Source organism: Cupressus sempervirens, chromosome 9 (genome assembly GCF_028749045.1).
Source record: "Cupressus sempervirens isolate cs-2001-9-10 chromosome 9, ASM2874904v1, whole genome shotgun sequence".
NCBI classification, from domain to species: domain Eukaryota; kingdom Viridiplantae; phylum Streptophyta; class Pinopsida; order Cupressales; family Cupressaceae; genus Cupressus; species Cupressus sempervirens.
In genome coordinates this window covers 755,560,852-755,581,623 of record NC_143126.1, presented here as the reverse complement: position 1 = coordinate 755,581,623, position 20,772 = coordinate 755,560,852, and the positions used below count along the sequence as shown (strand labels likewise).

At 36.5% G+C, this 20,772-nt stretch overlaps 1 protein-coding gene across 1 annotated transcript in view; it reads right to left on the bottom strand.

Moving 5' to 3' along the window:
* APG3 (Peptide chain release factor 1) overlaps positions 1-19,189 on the bottom strand; it is a 234,547-nt gene extending 215,358 nt beyond the window's left edge. The window contains exon 1 of the mRNA XM_089801947.1: positions 18,834-19,189. Within this exon, the coding sequence (XP_089658073.1) occupies positions 18,834-18,977 (144 nt within the window). The 5' untranslated portion in view covers positions 18,978-19,189. The remainder of the gene's footprint in view (positions 1-18,833) is intronic.
* Between the last annotated feature and the right edge of the window lie 1,583 nt (positions 19,190-20,772).

Sequence of the window (20,772 nt, the reverse complement as noted above, 5' to 3'; positions counted from 1 at the left end):
ACTGAAGTATCACCTCCAAATGTGCAACCCTTCAGAAGATATTTCACTTCCTCAGTTATGCTAATCCAAGGGAGTTTTCGTTCTCAAAGATCAACTGACTATCTGAAACCACTTGGCTCCACAATAGACTATGTGACTGAATCACAATTTGATGTCAAGAGAGAAATAAAACAATTGGATGATTAGAATGAAGCCCGAGGTGCCTATTTATTCTTTTTCTCCACTTTCTCCAGAAACTTCTAGAACATTATTTTATTTTATCTATTAGTGACTTTATAAAATATTTTATAATTCAAGTCACTTTATTAAATTAATTAAATATAAAGTTACCTTTTAATATTTATTTATTTGATAACTTTATAAATAATTAACTTAATACCACTTATTTATTTAATTAAAATAATTAATTAGTCATCCTCATAAAATATTCATTATTTTGGACAACCTAATTAATTAAATTAATTAAATCAAATTGCCTCCAAAATGGGGACATGACATTGTGCTTATAATTAGATGAGAATAAGAAATATATGAAGATTGTCAAAAGCACTGACCTACAATAAAAGAGGCTTCCTTTTATACATTGTAAATGAATTTTTATAGATTTTTTTAATTATATAATTTGAATATTCATGTCGTTTTATATTTTATGTTAATGAAATATTCTAATATAACTAAGTATTGATAGATGGTATATTGTTTGCAAATTCAAGTTCTTTCAACAATTTCTTTCATCTTTGTGTATATATTTTTATAAATTTCATTTCATTTTATTTTCATTTACATATATTTTACGTATTCTTCATTATTACTCATTTACTAAAAACATTAATACACTTATTCATTCATCTCCCACTTTAATGCTTACACTAGCTTGGCCTTGGTGAATCCTAGAATGCCTCGTCCAAGACTAAATTTTGAGAATGAAGAGCACCGAAGACAGTATCGAAGAGAATATGCTCAGAATTATATGAGACAATGACATGAACAAAGGAATAATGCTCAAAGAGAAGGAAGCTACAAGTCTTACAAATGAAGAGCAACAAATACAACACAGAGAATATGCACAAAATTATATGAGACAACGATGTGAACAAATGACTGATGCAGAAAGAGAAGAAGAAAGAAATCATCAAAACCAACTTGATAGAGAAAGACATGTTGAGTGTAGGGCAACTCTGACAGTGGAAGAGATTGAAGAAGAAATGAGACAGCATGCAGATAATCACTTTGGAATACACCCACAATTTAGGTATTATATGATGAATATGATCATGTGACATCGTGCACAAAATCAATCAGCAATATTTGCCAAAAAGAGCTTGCAAGATATGCCAATCACAATCAATGAGTTACGAGAACATATAGAAAATTTCCCTCACTCACATCTAGCGGATCGCATGATGCGTTTTGGTACAACTCTAAGGGGTACAAGGTTTTATTGGGCAAAATGTCGAACTGAATTAAGTGATCTCTTGCATCAAATTGGAACACCAACAATTTTCTTTACTTTGAGTGCAGTGGATATGTATTCACCCAACTTACATGCATTAATGCCAGGAACAAAACCATCTAATCCACAAGAAGCATAAAAATGGCGATGACAAAATATTATTGACTACCCACATATTGTTGCATATTATATGCATCTAAGATATACAATTTTTCGAAAGGAAGTACTACTAAAGGGAATGAAAGTAAAAGATTTTTTGTCAAGATACGAATGGCAACACAAAGGATCACCACATCTGCATGGATTCATATGATCATTATGAAAAGATGAAGACAGGGAAGCAAGTTGTGAAAAGGAAAGCAGAGGAGGAACAACTCAAATCTTTGGAAAGAGATTAATTGTATGTGTTGTATATACTATATTTTAATATCCATAAAACATAATTGATATGATAAGCATCATGATTTAAAAAGAATAATTCAGATTAATAATTTAATAGATTTCAGTTTTACATGTTGTGTTGCGGATGCTACTAGCTTAGATATCTTTATACATCTATCTAAAACATGCCGAGAGATATCAAGCTCGAGGCGCCTATTTAAATGAAAATATTATTGAAAATAGATAGGTGCCTCGAGCTTGATATCTCTCAGCGTGTTTTAGATAGATGTATAAAGATATCTAAGCTAATCATAAATCAAGCGAAACAAAAGCATCTTATTCAGGAGCTACCATTGCATCCAAAAAGTTAGGTGGAATCAAAACTATGTGCTATGATAAATACCAAATTCAAATAATTGGAAAAGGTTAGGATACTTAATCCATCCATTTGTGATGGATTTTGAGCAGTTTCGTATTCATTTTTTTTAGTGAAAAAATTCATCTTCAATAAAATTGCAGATACCTGCTTGGGAATGAACATAAGGAATCCAAATTGAGGTATCTTGAAAATGTTCCACAAAATACTCATTAAGAAACCAAAGAGAGTAAAGGAACCAATCTATGAGATTATATTAGAAACCAAGGGTAAACATTGACCAAGTTCACATTTTATTTTGTCTTTTGCAAGACATCACAAAACAGGGCAATGTGCACAATAGAACTGCTCTTTGAATTAGAAGGAGAAGCTCCCTAAGGTCTAAACTAAACCCATGCTTAAGCTAAAAAAAATTGACTAGAAATTCTAGAGAAGATATAGAGATATACACACGATACAAGATTCATTTAGGGGGTTTGAATAAAGGAAATGGTTATTTGCCTGTATTTTTGACTCAAATACACCCCACCAAATTGTCAATAGCTGAGCCTTCCAAGAGAGGTTTTTACATTATTTTTATCACATGTCCAAAAATGTCAAGGAAGTGGGCACTATTAGAGGAAACAAAGAAAGACAAGGACATCAAACGACAACAAAGAGTAGGAATTTCTAGGGTAATGTAGTCCTTAAAGATGGGCAACAATAGTTCATCAAAGTATTCATTCAATGAAAGCAAGTAAAGAAACTCATCAGGCTACTATGCCTTCAAGTAATGGTGCATAGGGGGTGTCTTCATATGCAGAAATAAACCGCAACCTTCCAATGAAATTAGTTGCAAGTACCAGACTACCCAAGACCACGGTCTTGTAAAAAGAAGACTTGATGCAAAATGAGGATATAGGCATGCAAAAGGAAGAAGATTAGATCACTTCATGCAAAGGACAAGACAAAGAATGTAAAATTTCAAGCAAATGTTTCCTTCATGAATTTTCGTATTCTGAAATCAAAACCCAGAACAAGGAATGCAAGTAAAACTCCCCCAAACAATCCTCATAAGGACTTGCAAATCAAATATTGAGAAAGTTTACAATCCCCCTATTTGATGCATCTAATAAAACTCAACTAATCCTTGGATTTAGATGAGGAGCCTAGTATTTATAATCATGGAAAGGCGGAAAGAACCGCTTTGGAGACTAGTTAAGGCTCTTGAACCCAACTCATTGCAAGCTGCCATAAGAAGTCCCTTACCTTGGAAACCACTACACCTAGCAAAAATAGGGAGCACTAAATGAATATCTTCAAGAGAAACTAGGGGTTACACCCTCTCTCACCCAACAGACCTCAAGGAACATGGTACAATTTCAGAATTAGCAATCAAGAGACATGACAAGAAATGAATTGGAAAGAAAACAGCTATGATTCAAATATAAAGAAAGTTGGGACCAAGCACATAGGTGTTCGAGGAAAGAGTAGGCCCATTTGATTGAGGTGCACTCCAATGATAAAGAAGAATTCAAGTCATGTACAAAGGAACATAGTGTAGAAGGGATGAGATTTTATTAGTGGGTATAGGATGGAAGACCTACAGTTACGTGAAGAGGAGTAAGGCCAAAGTCACATGCTATTATTAATCGCTTATTTTAGATATATTTGTAATGATTATATAATTGTTCGGGGTGAGAAAAATCAATATTTTAAAATTTGCATATGTGCTGCACAATATTGCCACAACAGATATTCATTATATATGCATAAACTTGATTTGTTATGATAGATTTATTGTACAAGTTGATATACTATTTGACTTGACATTATGGTATTGACTATTAATAATAGACTAACTAATCTCATATTGTGTGAGGTGGATGTAGAATAGAACTCTCCCCCTCTAGTGTGTCAAGAAAGCATCATACAAGAGAGGATGGTAGACAACCATGATGTGCTCAATGATCCATAACCATGAGAACCCACACACAACACAAGTTTGTAATTAGGTGGATTAATGATGCATTATAGGCATATAGAAGTATGTCTCAATCATGTTGCAATCAGTATGAAACTTTTGCTGATTTCCTACTAGTTGCATTATGCAACAACTAGAATGAAGTCTAGTCGTGAAGCACAACGATCCATAATTAAAGAACTCCAACCTTTGCAACATTATCTTGAGCTCCCATATAATTTTATGGTTGAAAGAAAGGAAAGCATTCTTGATCAGATATTCATTTGATTGCAAAGAGGCTGCTATACGATCATTAAGGACATCAAGGGGTCGAACTTGAAGAAAATGATGAAACTCAATTACTAGAAGAAGAGGTGCATAGTATTGTTCCTATAACAAGTAATAATGTGTTGTGGCTCCGAGTCACAAGGCCCTCAACCCTTTTCATTGCCCATCGTTACCATAATCTCAATGATGACAATGTGAGGTGAGGCAATGCTCTAAGCATCCAATCACATGTTGTGAATGTGTGATAGATTTAACACTAGAGTAGTTACATTTTTATAATTTTTGTGCATTTATTTAGGGATGAATATTGGAGCCAAGTTGTATTACATAAACCATGTACTACCTAACCCATTGACCCCACATTTAATATTGGGCATTTAATTCTTTTCTTCAATATTAAATAATTACATCAAATATTATCACAATGCTACAATACAACTCATCAAGAATATTCCATGAGAACCTTTACATGTTGCATGTCCATCTAGGTGCTCCTAGGTGCAACATCACATAATAAAATAAAATAATACAATATAACAATATTATGCAATGTGTGCAACACCCATTATCTCAACAATCTTTCACTTGTTGTATACATTGCATAGGGTCGATCCGTAGCCACATAAATGAACAAGGAAACAATCTCTCCTACACAAAGTGCTCTATCCTTGTACCTACAACAAAATCAAAGTATCCAGCATCTCAAACATGAATGATCCCACCTCCTATTATGCCATTGCCACCGGACATACATAGAAGTCATCTAAAGAGAAAGCCACCCAACTTGTTACATAAGGATCATAAAATCCTATACCAACTGAAATGCCAAGCACAAACACCTGATCCAAAGGTAATCACATGTATCCGTAGTTGTCAAGATCCATAGCTGAAATAGCACCCACAGCAGGTGCTACTCATCCAACTATCCACAACTCCAAAGGTATACCAAGCAAATCTCACATCATCAACATATCCAATCTGTAACCTACAATCACAAGCCTCAAGAGAAATACCTGCCACATATACACTAAGAAGCTCCCACTACAAAAGATAATGTCAAACTATAACCAACCCACTAACAACATCTCAAAGAAGTGAATCCATGTAGTATCAAGGACATCCACAACACATAAACCAATAACCTGCAAGAACAACTCTCATAACAAGTCTCCAACACTCTCCCAAATTCTCCACAACCAACAAAGGAAATAGACAAAGAAATAACCATGTCATCTCTCACATAACATACATGAACACAAACCAACAATCACAATCTCCAACCAATCTCAAATCCAATGTAAGTGAAAACGGAACATCTAGGAAGATAACCAAGACCAAAAAGAAACCATGCAAATAATAACATGCATCATGTCCTTCTACACACACCTCTAGATGTAAACTGTGCAAGTATGATCTCCTCCATAAAACCAAGAAGCCATAGCAACACCCAAAACATACCACATAACTAATTGTGGATGTAAGCCTCTCACAAGAAGATCAAACTCATAAACCATTCATAAACCAAAGAATAATCATTCCTAATCCAAAGAATATGCCCCATATAAAACCATCTCCTGAACTCAACCAACATAACAACATATGCATAAGGAGATAACCAATGCTAAACCATCTCTCAAATGAACCCTCCAGAACTAAATCAAGTACAATAGCTCAAGATCCATATCATGAAAGACAAGCATAAACACAATGCACATGAGAGAAACAATGGGCTATACCTCTCAAGTAGCAAATCGCCGAGTAGACCAAGAGTGGGGAATGAGAATGATCATCAAAATATCCAAGTCTCCAACCAAGACTCATCTAAGAACAATATCCTCTCAAGTCCATATCAGGTGAATGCCCCTCGGACTTCTTGTTGAAACCATCAACTATCCCAATAAATACTTCTCTAATCCAAAAGAAATCACCACAGTCTCTAAGTATCCATGAGCACCTATAACCAGTCAATTTGTGTCAACTACAAATGCAACATATGAATATCATGCAGTATCCAACAAATGATCAATGTACTCAATACCAAGAAACTAAGCCAAGATCAATGTCAAGGTTCCAACCATAGCCTCAAGAGCATAAACATGACAACATGCTCTAAACCATCTCAACTAAAGAGATAGCATGCTCCATATGAACATGCCATAACATGTTGAAATTCTAAATGTGTATCAAGAGTATACTATGACATAATAATGAAAGCATCCTAACACCAAGGATAATGTGTCAAATGAAAGCGTAAACCACACCTTTACCAAGAACCCCATGAGTCAAGATATATCCATCTCCACGCACCATGAAGAAAACCATCTCCACGCACCGTGAAGAAAACCATCTCTATACACCGTGAAGATAACCAAGAACCCTATGAATCTTCAAGATCCAACCATCTTCACACACCATGCAGATATCAAGTGCACCATGCAAATGTCAAAGATGCTTTTGCAGCAACAAGATCTAAAACAAACTTCCAACATCTGCAAACACTCAATAAATATATCAATGTCAAAACTCCTACTGGACCATAGTATCGAGTCACCCATGACATCATAAAATCCATCTCCTACATGAAGATCCCCCAAGTCTACACTCACACAACCAAAGTGTTAGTACCAAGTGAAACCAAGATCTCCAAAGAAGATACAATCCAAACCAAGAACTAATCACCATACTGTCACCTCATCATTGTCACAAGCTCCCACTAAACTACTTATCCAAGTTATCTATGACATCATGATGAAAAACCTTCCTCTAACCATGAGAATCAACCAATGCATCAAACCATCAAAGAACTCAAAGTGCACATCATGAGATCTTCAAAAGAAACCAAATAACCATGATCCTCAACCAAGAAGATATACCACCATAACCAAATCAAGAATCCAAAACAATGAACATCAAAGATGTACCTCTATATCCAATCATGTCATGCCAAAATCCATGGCACCATGATCACATCCATGAACTGAGCATTTAACTCTCAAAGTGTCCAACATGTCAACATAAAATAGTCAACCACAATTCTCCACCATGACAGTACCTGGTAACATCTCATCTACTTCTACATGAAGATAAATCATGTGACTAAGGGCATAGACAACCCAAATCCAAGCCACCAATCTAAATATGCATTAATAATGAAAGATCAATAAATGAAGACAACCCATATACAAGTCATCTATGCAACCTGTAAGTATAGATGGCTTACAACACTGCAAAATTTGTAGAACCAACAAGTCATCATACCTATCCAAAATAAATACTGATAACCATATCATCATGAGACAATCTGAAATATGAATTGAGTATACAATGACATCAAATCCAAATCTCCAAAATAAACAATGTCATAAACTTACAATGTTACCATAGTCAATATATATCACAAACCATTTAGATCAATATATCACCAAATAAATCATGTCAAACCTGCACCAAATTTGAACCAATGTGTAGAGCTCTCCAAGAGCTTTTTGTTGACTAATTGAAGTCCAAAATCTGATTTCATATGCCCAAGTTATGCCCAAATCTGTACTCAAATTAAACAACATCTAACTTTCAGACTCTTAAAACCTGACAAAATTTCAAAATCATAAAATCAAACCAACACCATGTTGTAGTGCTCTAAATTAGCTTTTCAACGATTATAAGAAGTCCAAAATCCGATATCTTGAGAGAAAGTTATGGACATTTTACCAAGACAGTATTTTTACCATTTTCACTGCGATTTTGTTTTTTGTAACGAAAATTCTGACAAGATAAAATTTGACAGCCATCACGAGCTGAAACTTAAAAAATTTTGCATTTTCTATCAACATGACCAAATTAGGGCATATTATTATCAAAAAAATGGAAAAACCAACCCAGATCCAATGGTGAGATTCGTTTTTACCTAGGAGGTCATTTTTGCAAACTCCCCCCAAAACCTTCTTTTAAATAAAACATCCAAAAAACTCTTTTAACCAACAATTCCACATGCCCAAAAATTTTCAACATCTCATTATAACAGCAAATCCAAAACCCCTCAGATCTACAATAAAAAACTCATATATCTTGCCCTTTCTTTTATCCTCTCATTCATTTTCATGGATTCAATCTAAGGTTACAATAATAAAACCATAGCTTTGATACCACTTGTAAGGAAACTTGCAATAAAAATATATAATTGTTTCCACATAACCCATAATAAATCTGAAATAAATATGTAATTGAAATCCACATGCAAGAGAATAGACAACATACCCACAAAAATGTGACACAAAATATACTTTGGGAAACCCTCATTGAGGGAGAAGTCCAGCCTCCAAAAGCATCCATCACCATGCATTATTCAGCAAAAATACCATTACAATACAACCATGGAAGCCTTCAAAGCCATAGCCACAACCAAGCAATCCATGTTAAAAACCCCAACCGGTTATAGCTCAAACAAACATCAATTTCCTTTAATAATCAACAATGTGGCATTTTGTCAAACAACTGGCAAACATTTGCTATGAACTTGGACTGCCTAAGCTGTTAGATCTCAATCTATATTTCTTGTTTGCTTGTGTTTTTTACTCTTGGAACTTTCAAATATGCATGTAGACTAAACTATCTATCAAACCAATGCTAGTAACAAAATGGAATGGAACTTTATTTAAATACACCAATGATCAGTTTACATGAGAAACTAAGTGTGAAACTGTAACTCCAGCAAATACTCAACTTGCCGTATTGGCCACATTGGGATAGGTATCTATATATACGACAATCTGGTCCAAACACCCGAAATGCTACAATCATCAACACCTAATGGAGAAGTGCTAGTTTCAGCAACTGTCCACACCACCTTTCAGTCATCCATAGCAGGGAAAAGCATGCCCCCAACATGACATTATGGGCATCTATGAGTAGCCAATCAATCGATCCACACATAGGCATATCCAATACCAAGGATGAAGAATATCAAACACTACAGCAAGTCTTAACAAATGCCCAATTAAAGATGCAGCTGGGCGCTCAAATGCATAAATTAAGTGATGCTAGGTTGCAGATAACATAGGCGTTCAACAGCAGGAAATGTAATGCACAAACACATTGATATCTTGCCCTTTCAGCAGAGATATGAACGTCTGGAAATGGCACTTACTGTCTGGAAGAAAATCACCCAGCAAAAGCAACGAACTCAACAGAATGACGTCCAAACCCCAAGAGTAATGGCATCCAAAAATGGATGAATCTTGGCATCCAATAGTAGATAATATAAGCGTTGCATAGTATAGATTCTTCACTCCAAAACAACAAAGATAACAAGGCATATAGTGCAGATATAAATGCAGAAGAAATGCCACCTGAAATCAAATTCTCCCTTCTGAAGATTGATGCCAATCCCTTCCAAATTTTATTAATCTCTCTTTTAGGAAAAAAACTCTTATCATATATAGTAGATACAACAAACAAGGAAACAGAATTAAGATTGCAATCAGACTAATGCCACTATACCTCAGCAATGGCAAAACACCAACCAGCTCAAACCCTTATACCTCAGCAAGGGCATAAACTTTGAACTTAGAAATGTCATGAAGCCAACAAAAGCAAAATAATATTTAATCGGATGCTTTACTCATCAAATGGGGTCATATTTATAATCTCCAAATGGCACAAAATTTCCCAAACGAACTTCACTTAAGAAACTTCCCACACACAACATTAAAATATAATAAAGTGTCATTATAATCTAATTTATCAATTGCTTTTGGCTCCAAAAATGACCTTTTCCACCATAACTTAATGTTCTGACACGTAAGGTCATTGTTTCTTGTTCTCACAATTTTAAACTTTTTGCCCCAATTCCAAAGCTATGATACTGAGGTGACCAACAAAAAAAGCAACCTCAACGTGTTTAGATGAATAATAATAATAATTCACCCGTCTTGCGAAAACAACTGAAGAAGCATCAGAATTGAAATCTGACAACACCAAAGTGATCATGATGATGAAAGACAATGAATGAACCTAATGGGGTAACTTACTATAAATAGACGCTCCCTCCAAGATTATTGGAGCCCAAAATAAAAACTAAAAGCATCACACAACTCCTCTAACTCAACTGAGCTTATCGGAACCAACAATTTGACTTACTATAAATAGTAAGTCCCTCAAATGGAACCAAAACACACCATAGGCTACTGAAAAGTTTATAACCCCACAACTAAGACCCTCAAATCCCAATGTCAGCTCACGAGGGTTGCAATGGTGAACTAACCAAGCCAACTGCAGGAACCTACTAAAAATGAGGACATTACAATCCGTGTGAACAAGCATGAATCCACACATCTCATACCATGCTTCCAACCTTCACCAATGCTCTCTTGGCTAACCTATCAAGCCTTGTCCTGATCGACTCTTCCTTTTTTTTCCTTTTTGTCTTGTCACTAGAATTGCCCTTGTGGCTGCTTAAATAGTAGCAAGTCCCACAAAACCACCAAGTGGTATATGTGCTAAAACCATGTGCTACCTAACCCATTAACTCCACATTTAATATTGGGCATTTAATTCTTTTCTCCAATATTAAATAATTACATCAAATATTATCACAATGCTACAATACAACTCATCAAGAATATTCCATAAAAATCTTTACATGTTGCACGTCCATCTAGGTGCTCCTAGGTGCAACATTACATAATAAAATAAAATAATACAATATAACAATATTATACAATGTGTGCAACACCCATTATCTCAACTGTTTCTAGCTTCTAGCTCCACTATGTAACTTTCTAATCCCCTTACCAATGAAAAGGCCTTGGCCTTTTATAGATGTTCAAATACAATGAGGGGCCAAGATCAATTGAAGATCAAGGGCTGAGATTTAACACCACAAAACCTAATTAAGGTTGCCAAACCAACAACCCAATTACATAAGGGCACCACATTGTGAACCAGTAAGACCTCCTGCAGCATTGCTCCCACTCCTCCTTGCAAAGACAAATGAAAGAGGCGTTAAGTTTATAAGAGGGTAAAAGAAATCTGAAACTTTATTCAAATGAATTGCATTGATACCTAGAAGAAAAATAAAATCTCTTAACTTCAAGATCAAATCTCTCTCCTCTTGCAAATTTTACTGCCAATTTCTGATAAATAACCGTGTTATTGCAATTTGAAATGTTTCGAAAATCTAGATTTTAGGTGATCTTGACATGATATGCTTGGAGTTTTTTCAGACTTGATTCACTGGGAGAAATCTCCCTAATTTACCCAAATCTGCCACCTTTGATGCCCTCTCAATCAGATCTATCATCCTCTATGGGGCAGTTTGCCACCTATGTGGAAGAATTTCACTGGCCTGTAACTGATAGGAATAGCACCATTTAAAATGAAATTCGCTGCTATCCATCTGAGAAGCATTCTCTTATTGTGGTGTGAAAAAAAAATTACTCTAGCTCTCTACATATAGCCAATCACACGTCATGTAGAGGCGGACTTGAATTATCATGGGCCAATCAAATGATTGTATTTAAATCCCCTTTTCACCCTCTACATTGGCTGACTTGGAATGCATTGACTTGTTCAATAAAAAATTAATCTTTGAGCCCCCATAATAATGTGTTTGCTGCTCCCTATAGGATGGGTGGAAATAGGTAAAATTTGGGTAAAAATACCCAGGAGAGGGTGGATTTGCCCTGTCTTGAATACTGCTTTGATTACCAAGATCGAACATGCTCCCAAAACATCTGATTTGTGACTAGCACCTCATCATGCCCTCCACCTTCACAAAGAATGGTCTTTAAAGTGAAAATAAGCATGGTTAAGGGGGTGGAAATTGGACAAATTTGGGTATTAACACCCAAGATGGGGTGGATTCCGCTTCTACTTGGGTAATGCTTTAAACATGAACTTACCCAATCAACTTTTCAATGGAATTTTGACTCCAAAACTTCACTCATTTCTTCTTGTAATTTGATCTGAGTCATAAACTCCAAGCCTAAGTCTAGGGCAGAAATCTTATGTCTTTGGGTATTATTACCAAACATGGGGATTCAGCCCCTACTTGGGTATTCTCAGTTATCTCACCAAAAAATTATAAGTGTTAAACCTTCATATCTCCCTTTCTTAAAACAATCGATTAGACTCATGGTTCCAGAAATCTTTCACTCCTTATCCAATTTGATGCACACCTCAAATCATGCCAAAATTATGGGACACAATTTTGATGGCTTTGTGTAAAATTACCCAAGATGGTGGATTTCACCCCTGCTTGGGTATTTCTCATTTAAAACATCAGTAATTCCTATCAAATTTCCCAGCCCACTAGCTATTAGTTCACCAAATTTGGCCAAGTCGTGAACAAATCTTAAGGCACCAAAAGATTTAGCAAAATGAATGGGGCGTAAATTTCTGAGTTTTGGGTAAAATTACCCCAAAAAGGAGTGGATTCCACTCTCCTTTGGGTATTCTCAGTTATTTCACAAAGATTTCCAAGTTTCAAACTCTCAGATCTGCCCCTTTTCACATTGTTTCACTCAAAATTTGCAAGTTTAAAACCAAGTTATGCATTGAGCCTGATTTAGAGGGTAGCAGAATTTTCATGATGATGGTTATTCATACCCAAGATGGGATGGACTCCACCCCTACTTGGGTAATTTCAGTCATAACCAAACTTTTACTAAGTGTTGAAATCTGTATCTTTGCCCATCCTCTCCCTTTTCATTCAGTTCCATCACCTCTTTATCTTGCCATGTCCCTAAAAAAATTGACTAGATGCTGAAAATGACTACAAGTTTAGGAACTGACAAATTTAATACCAGACTTAATGCTTTTAGCCTCCAAAAGCCTTTCCTAACAAGACTAAGACAAGCTATACCCAAAACTTGGCCTTCCAACTCCTTGGTAACCTTGACTTGACAAGAGGCCTTGACCAAACTTGCTCTGCAAACCCAATGCTATAGGAACCAAGGAAAAAAGGGGGTCCCTATTTGCAATGGGGCGATGGTGAAAACCTTACAACTTCTTGGATTTTGTTGTCATCCCATTGGAAAAGAAGGCATATATGCCCTTCTCAAAAGAGGTTGGTTGATCACGGCAAAAGCAAACCATAATTGGAAAAACACAATCGATTAAAGGTGGCGAGGGGAAGGTTGTCATTGACCTACAAAATTGGGCGGTCAATCAAGAGCTAGCATTGGACTCAAAGTCTAAATGTGACAAGCTCGACACGGAAGGAGGAGTGAGGGAACCCAACTATGAAGGCGTAATGGAACTCGAAAATTGCTAAGAAGACAAATTCTCTTAATGTGTTGTTAGACTAGCAAATAGAGGACTATGATGTCTTCCACCCTAGATGCAATATGTTGGAAGATCAAGGAAATGGAAAAAGTGGGTACGAAGAGTGACACATTCCGGCCTAAGTATTGGGAGTACACAAGGGGGGTGGCGAGAGTGGATGACACACCAACCCATCAGTTTCAAAGGGACAAAATGATAAAGTAAAAGGAACAAAACATAAAGGACGACAACTGAGAGCATGAAGGACCAAACAAGAAGAGAAAAAGTGAAGTGTCACATGAGGAAAGAGGCAGTTATAAGTTAAATGCAAGACAAGTATTTATTTCAAAATCAAGAAAGGTAGAAGTGAAGAAGAGTGGAAGGACAAGGAATCCTCAAAGAAGTTTGCATCTATATAAGATAAATCCATCCCACATAAGTGAAAAGCCATACAACTGCTTAAGCAAGAGCCATATAGGAGAAAAAAATAGGGTCGTAGAAGTCTCATCCTAAGATGTACAATTTTGTGGTTAGGTCATACGAATGCAAGCTACGAGAATTGTATGGGCAAAACACCATACGTGAGATGTATCATATGGGACAAAGGATGGAAGGAAGAAGTCCATACAAAGGAGATAAGATGAGATAAGATAAAGTCTAAGTTGTCAATTAGGGTTTGAGTTCAGAGTCGAGTTGAGATTCAGATTCGAAATTCATTTTAAAACATTTTAAGCTGGGTTCGGATCATTTTGGGTTCGTCTATGAAAAACATATGTTTATTTTAAATATATACATGTGTGAGCATATATGCAACAACAAATAAGTCCATACACCACTAGGTTAATGGTAAGGCAACATAGCAAATCACACCCCCATATCTATGTTTAAGTTCAATAGGATATTAATTGCATCATTTAGCCATACATACAACATTATACACTTGGCTTGGTCACATGCATCGCAAATATTTCCAGATCAAGGGGTCAGTTTGAAATGAAAGGAATCATTAGAAAATAAGTGCAGTTATCTGACTAATTCTTTTATATTTGTTAGAGGATTTCTAATCAAGCAAGATCAAAAGTTAAGATTCCAATTTTAAGCCCTGGATTCAAAGATATCATTTATAAAGAAATTCCTCTATAATTGTTAATTTGGATTTTGCCTATTGTCAATTTGGATTTCCAATATAAAGCATGTTTTCTTTTTCAGTCACAAATGCACAAATGACATATAAACCGTCCTTTTTGGCCTTTTTAGTGGTCACCTTTAGGGTTGGAGAGTTGAATAGACCAAATTAGGCGAAAAAACTATTTATATAAGTCAAGAAATTTGTTTTGAGGCTGAATTCGGCCCACGTTCGTCATTGGGCAAAGAATTCTCTCCAAATTTTGCTTGGGTTCCTCTAACAGAATTTACAACGAATTTGTGGCTTTGCAAGCGATTTGGGGTGAATTTGCCAAGGACCGGACTTTGTAGAAAATCAAACCAGACTTTGAGGATTGCTAGAGAGAAATTGATAACTTAAAATAAAATTATTAAAGACTAGCAAAAGCCCACAAAGGTCAAAGGGATTGTCGAGAACGATAAAGGGGGTCATCCCACAAGAAGGATACCAAACTGTATTTGAAGGAAGCAACAAAAACATAAACAAAACAAGGGAGGATGGAGAGAAACCCCCAAAGCCCTACTGAGAATCCTAAGTAACCACAAAAAATTCAACACTGAAGGATAAAACACAAGGCCGAAGAGAGGATGAACTGAAGAGTTGCTAGGTCATACAGAAGTGCACACCAAAAGCAATATCATATTGTATGGTTGTGCCATATAGAGGCAACAAAATCATACAGATTGAGTGTGCAAGAAATGTCAAAACCATACGTTGTGTGCGCATTGCCAAGGAGTCATACAAGAGAGATAGTACTGTGCAATAGGGATTAGAGTGTCACTGTACAGACTGGTGTTTTATGAGCTACCTCTTGAGGCCAAATAACTATCATATGGGGTTCTTTATTCCAAATGACATCATTACCATACAGTCCATCAAGTTGGTTGTACATCATCATCCATACGAAATTCTTGCACTATATGTCATTTGTCCAACTTAGTATTATTCATCCATACGACTACAATTATTTTTTGAAGTCACGTGCACATCATTAGCCATACGGATTTCTAGCATCATATTTGTATAGCCAACTCAATATTAGTCACTTGTATGGCAACAACAATGTCTTGAGTTCTAGTACTTTGTTTATCAAGAAGGAAGAAAGGCTTCTTGAACCATTAACAGAGATGAAGAAGGTGGTTATAGAAATGTTTAGGGGGGAAATGGCATCAAAGAATTTAAACATTGTAAATTAGATGAGATAAATTTATTAACAACACACTTTCACACTAAGTCGTTCAACACAAGAGAAAGAGGGGCTCCCAAACATAACTCTCAATATAACTCAAATTAGATTACCAAAACCCAAGTAGGATTAAGGGATGCCAATATTAAACCCGAATTATACAAGGGAAGTACGCAAGCAAGTCCTCTTTCATGCAATGTTAATTAACTTTAAATGTGCAATGTGACTGTAAATTGGACCAATTGATTAAATAACAAGAGTAAAATAGACCTAGGAGCTACATGTGTGCAATCAATTCAATTAAGATATGGAAATAGGTCTATGCTAAGAGATAAGGAGGGTGGAAAACTAACCTTAAAATATGCAAGGGAAAATGCTTTTTTGCTCCAAAAACCATGGGTTTGAAACTGTAACTGAGATTCTGACTACGAATTTGTGATCAATACAAAAAAAACCAAATATCCTAAACCTTTAGGTACAGGTTGACCAGTAGGTTTATGGAATGTTAGACATGTTCCTAAGGCGTTGTAACAAAGATGACCCAGATTTTTTTGAAAGCCCTCAGAAAGTAGTTTTCATATTCAAAGTCGCAATTCCGATATCCTTCTCCTGCACACAAGAAAATTTGATTTTGTTGAGGGGGAGAGGCTTCCCATGGTCAGGCCCCCATTTAGGAATTAATCATGGAAATGAAATGTAAAGCATGTAAAGAAGAAAAACAAATGTAAATAATTACCTTGCTCGATTGAAACCCTTATCAATAAGAATTTTGCAATGATTGAATGTTGTAGACATTAAATTTGCAATGAAGGATGTAGGAAATCTCCACAAATTCAATGGATCTACCAAAACCAAATCATGGAGCCATAGATGTAAATGTTCACCAAAGAAGAAGAAGATGAATGTCACAATGTAGATCTCCTCCCTTGATGGCCAACAAAATGCTAAATCTTGAAGAGGAAATGCTCACAAAGGATCCTTGAATCTTGAAAACACCTTGAATGCTTGAAATGCCTTAGGAAATCTGCTAGCTTGAGTGCTTGACGTTGTTTCTTGATGTCCTTGAATGTCTAGTGATGTGAAAATGAGGTGCCTACGCTTCCTTTTAGACTAGTTTTTGAGAGTGAAAACAAATTTATAGGATCACTCGATTTTCAAATTTGACTCCCCGAGACAAAACTTGCCTCGGGACCCAAAATGCTCAAGGCACAAAGAAATCAAGTCGACCTATACCAAGGTTGTCCCAAGAAGGGGTAACCCTAGGATCTCAAAAATTGCACAGACGAAAGCCGAAGAAAAGGAACTGAGCAGGAGTTTGTCCATGGTCCATAAGATCACTAAAGGACAGGAGGTAAAAGGTCTTAAATAATGGGTGCTTCCTTTTTTAGACAATACAAGAAATTGAGGAGGAAAGTACAAGAGGGGTATAGTGAAGTATACGAGATGACAAGTGGAGGTAAAGAGAAGGGGATGGTACAAAAGAGGAAGTCATAGAGGCGGAAAGGATGACACCAGTATTGGCTGACTAGGGAGCCAAAAGATCTATAGTGTCAGCCAAAATTGTATTCACAACATCATAGTTATCACCCACCGTGCATCTAGGCATGCAACAAGAAGCACGACAATTCCCTTCAATGCACAAGTTGGAGCCAACCACACTTCGCATATAAATATCATGGGGAATCCAAGGGGCTACTCATGCCGCCCATTGGTAGCAAGCAAAGCTACTACTCCTTCGACCGAAGGTTTGGTCCCTATAGTCAAATGTACAGTCTTTGTGGATGAAAGTTCAATCCCTACTATCAAAGGTACAATCCCTACCCAAACGCAATCCTTAGGTCAAAGGTGTCGTTTCTATAGCTAAAGGTGTTGCTTGTAAGGTTGAAGGTGTCCTCCCTACAACAAAAAGTGTAGTTTTCACAGTTGAAGGTTTAGTTCCCATAGTTGAAGGTGTTGTCTCTATGACCGAAAGTTTGGTCCCTATAGCCAAAGGTGTTATTCCTAAGACTAAATGTTTGGTCTCATCCTGATAGTCAAAGGTTCAACCCTTGCAACCAAAGGTTCAATCCTATCCACCATAGGAGCTCGGGATGAAGGGAGGATGATACACCTGCATCCCATGATGTTGGAGAGGATGTGGATAGAGACAAAGGAGGCACAATAAGAGGAAGTACAAAACTTGTTCCTATAGGAGGGGATGAGGTTGAGATAAGGCTAGATAGCTTCTTGGACATGTTTGAGATGCACATAATTGGTGAAATTCCACCCCCCTCCCCTGCCTTATAAATGGTCCAGCACTTCCAAGAAACCAACATCCAACATGAGCCTGTAGGTGGGAAGCACCTCATAGATCAAGAGAAGGTACTAGCAACAAGAGATGAAGTGATCGAAAGTAAAGAAGAAAGTGCCCATTAGAAAGACACTTCCCTACAACAGACTATAGGAAAAGAGGATGCTAGAAGAGTAAGAGAGGATGTTAAGCTGCCTCGACGAAGAAGAGAAGCTGAGCTCTAAGACAATGTTCATCCATTTGAAGATTGGTACTGCTTGAGTTGGATCAGAAATATATATACATATATATATATGGATTCTTTAACATGAAATTCCTACCAAAGAAACTACGACCAGACACGAGTACAGAACATTATTTAAAAGCAATTGGGTATCCATGTAGCGACTTACTCTAAATCTTTACTCGTCAAATATCAAATTGCTTAATTTATAAGCGTATCATTAAATTGGAGTTGCAAAACTAGATGGATAGAAATGAGAGTAACTCACAGCCATACAAACAATACGAAAGCCTCGAGCTCGGATGGGTTCCGAGCTAAAGCATAGTTGACGTTGTCTTTGAGGTTTCATGCAAGTTTGTTGGCGATTCTGAGCTAAAATTATGTTGAAGCAGGGCGCAGACAAGGACGCCATTCCGTAAAATTTATCTACTCCGGCTGACAAAAAAGAGCTCGTGGAACGGATAGCATAAACTTCATCCTTGCTGCACTTGTTTCTTCCACCTCCACTAATGCTGTCAAGGGCAATTAAAAGCTTTTTTGTTTCTTATTTTTTAAATTAGATGTGGCGCTTTGCTTCACCAAACCCGATAACGTTTTATGGGCTGATACAAACGAAAGGATAATTTGGGGAAGTTTGAACTCGTGATCTTTCTTATAAGAGTACAAATTTTCCATCATTAGGTTAACTTGATGGCAATACAAGAAATTGTCAAAGATATTTTATACTTGAAATGAACTCACTCTATTTTAACATTGACAAATTAGAGTTGGAGATATTTCTTAAATAACCATTAAATAAATCAAAACCATCTATTTTCATATTGGAATTCATAACGATATTTTGTTGTATGTTAAATGATTTGTAATGCCCATTAGTAAATATGGTTAGACCATGTACCAATGGGATGTAACTTGTGCAAGATCCATGGTGCAAAAACATGCAAGACCATGTAATTCATATGAGGCCTATATGTATTTGCAATTTTGATTAACTAAGCTAAAAATTGGGTGATATGTTTATGTGTTGTAATTGTGGATTAGTGGAGGAAAGCCAGAATGTGCTCACCTTAAGTTTGAGAGTCCACGTGGGTCGCTACATGGACCCAAAGGTCAAACTAAACATCCAGCCATCGAGGATAATGGGTTGGCAACCCAAGATCAAAATTTTGGTACATGACTACACTGTTTGCCGCATCATTTGACCATCTTCGTTCGACGTGAGCATTTTACCCTCTTTTGGATTGTCAACGAGGTTAGATGCAAGCCCACCATGATGTAGATGAGTTGACTCTTGTTTTAGCACCCTTGAGTTGTTTCTCACGAAGGCCTACCTAGGCACCATGCAATGGTCATGTCATATAACATTCCAAAGGTTATCCCCTCATTTTGTCCTTGCTCCTTGATCCTCTCCTAATGACCAAACTCCTTAGAGGAATATAGTTTCTTCATGGAGATATAACTCCTCGCATCAAGCCTCCTCTAACCCAAGGTTCTAACAAGCAACCAACCCCTTGCCAAAAGGGATCACAATGCCAACATAATCGAGAACATGTGTGAGAGCTTCTTCACCATTAGACCTTCATGTTTGGATCAAATTGACCCCCTTGGAACCACTAACAAAGACTAACAAAGACTTCTTCATTTTTCTATCTATGGGAAGTCCTACTAAAATCAGGCCTCCAAATTGAGTTTTTGGACTTTCTCTCCCAAATCACCTAAACAGGGTACCAAACAAATTACAATTTCAGACACCCATTTGGGGTTATTATGAAATTATTGGAAACTACAATTGGGACAATTGTTATATTGTCAGTGATGCCAAACCTTATTGGTAAGACAATTTGCTATATGATTTGAGTGTCATGTCTAAATGATTGATAAGAAGATTTCAGAAGTCGTTCATAACAATAGCACCTAGAGGAAAGGTTGAGTTATGAGACGAAATTGTAATGGGCACTTGATTAGTTAGACTTTAACAAGATAAAGGGATTGTTTAAATCATGCTACAAGTAAAGAAGACAATTGTACTAAAGCATTGAAGGAGTGATCAAAGATTGACAAAATGCATAGGCTTGACCGACCAAAAGAGAAAAAGATTAAGGAACTTGAAATGTATGTCAAGTGATGCTAGTGTTGACCAAGTGCCATTATAAGCCGAGCATAACTAGTGTTGACCAATCATTAGTATTAACCGAGTGTCAATAGAT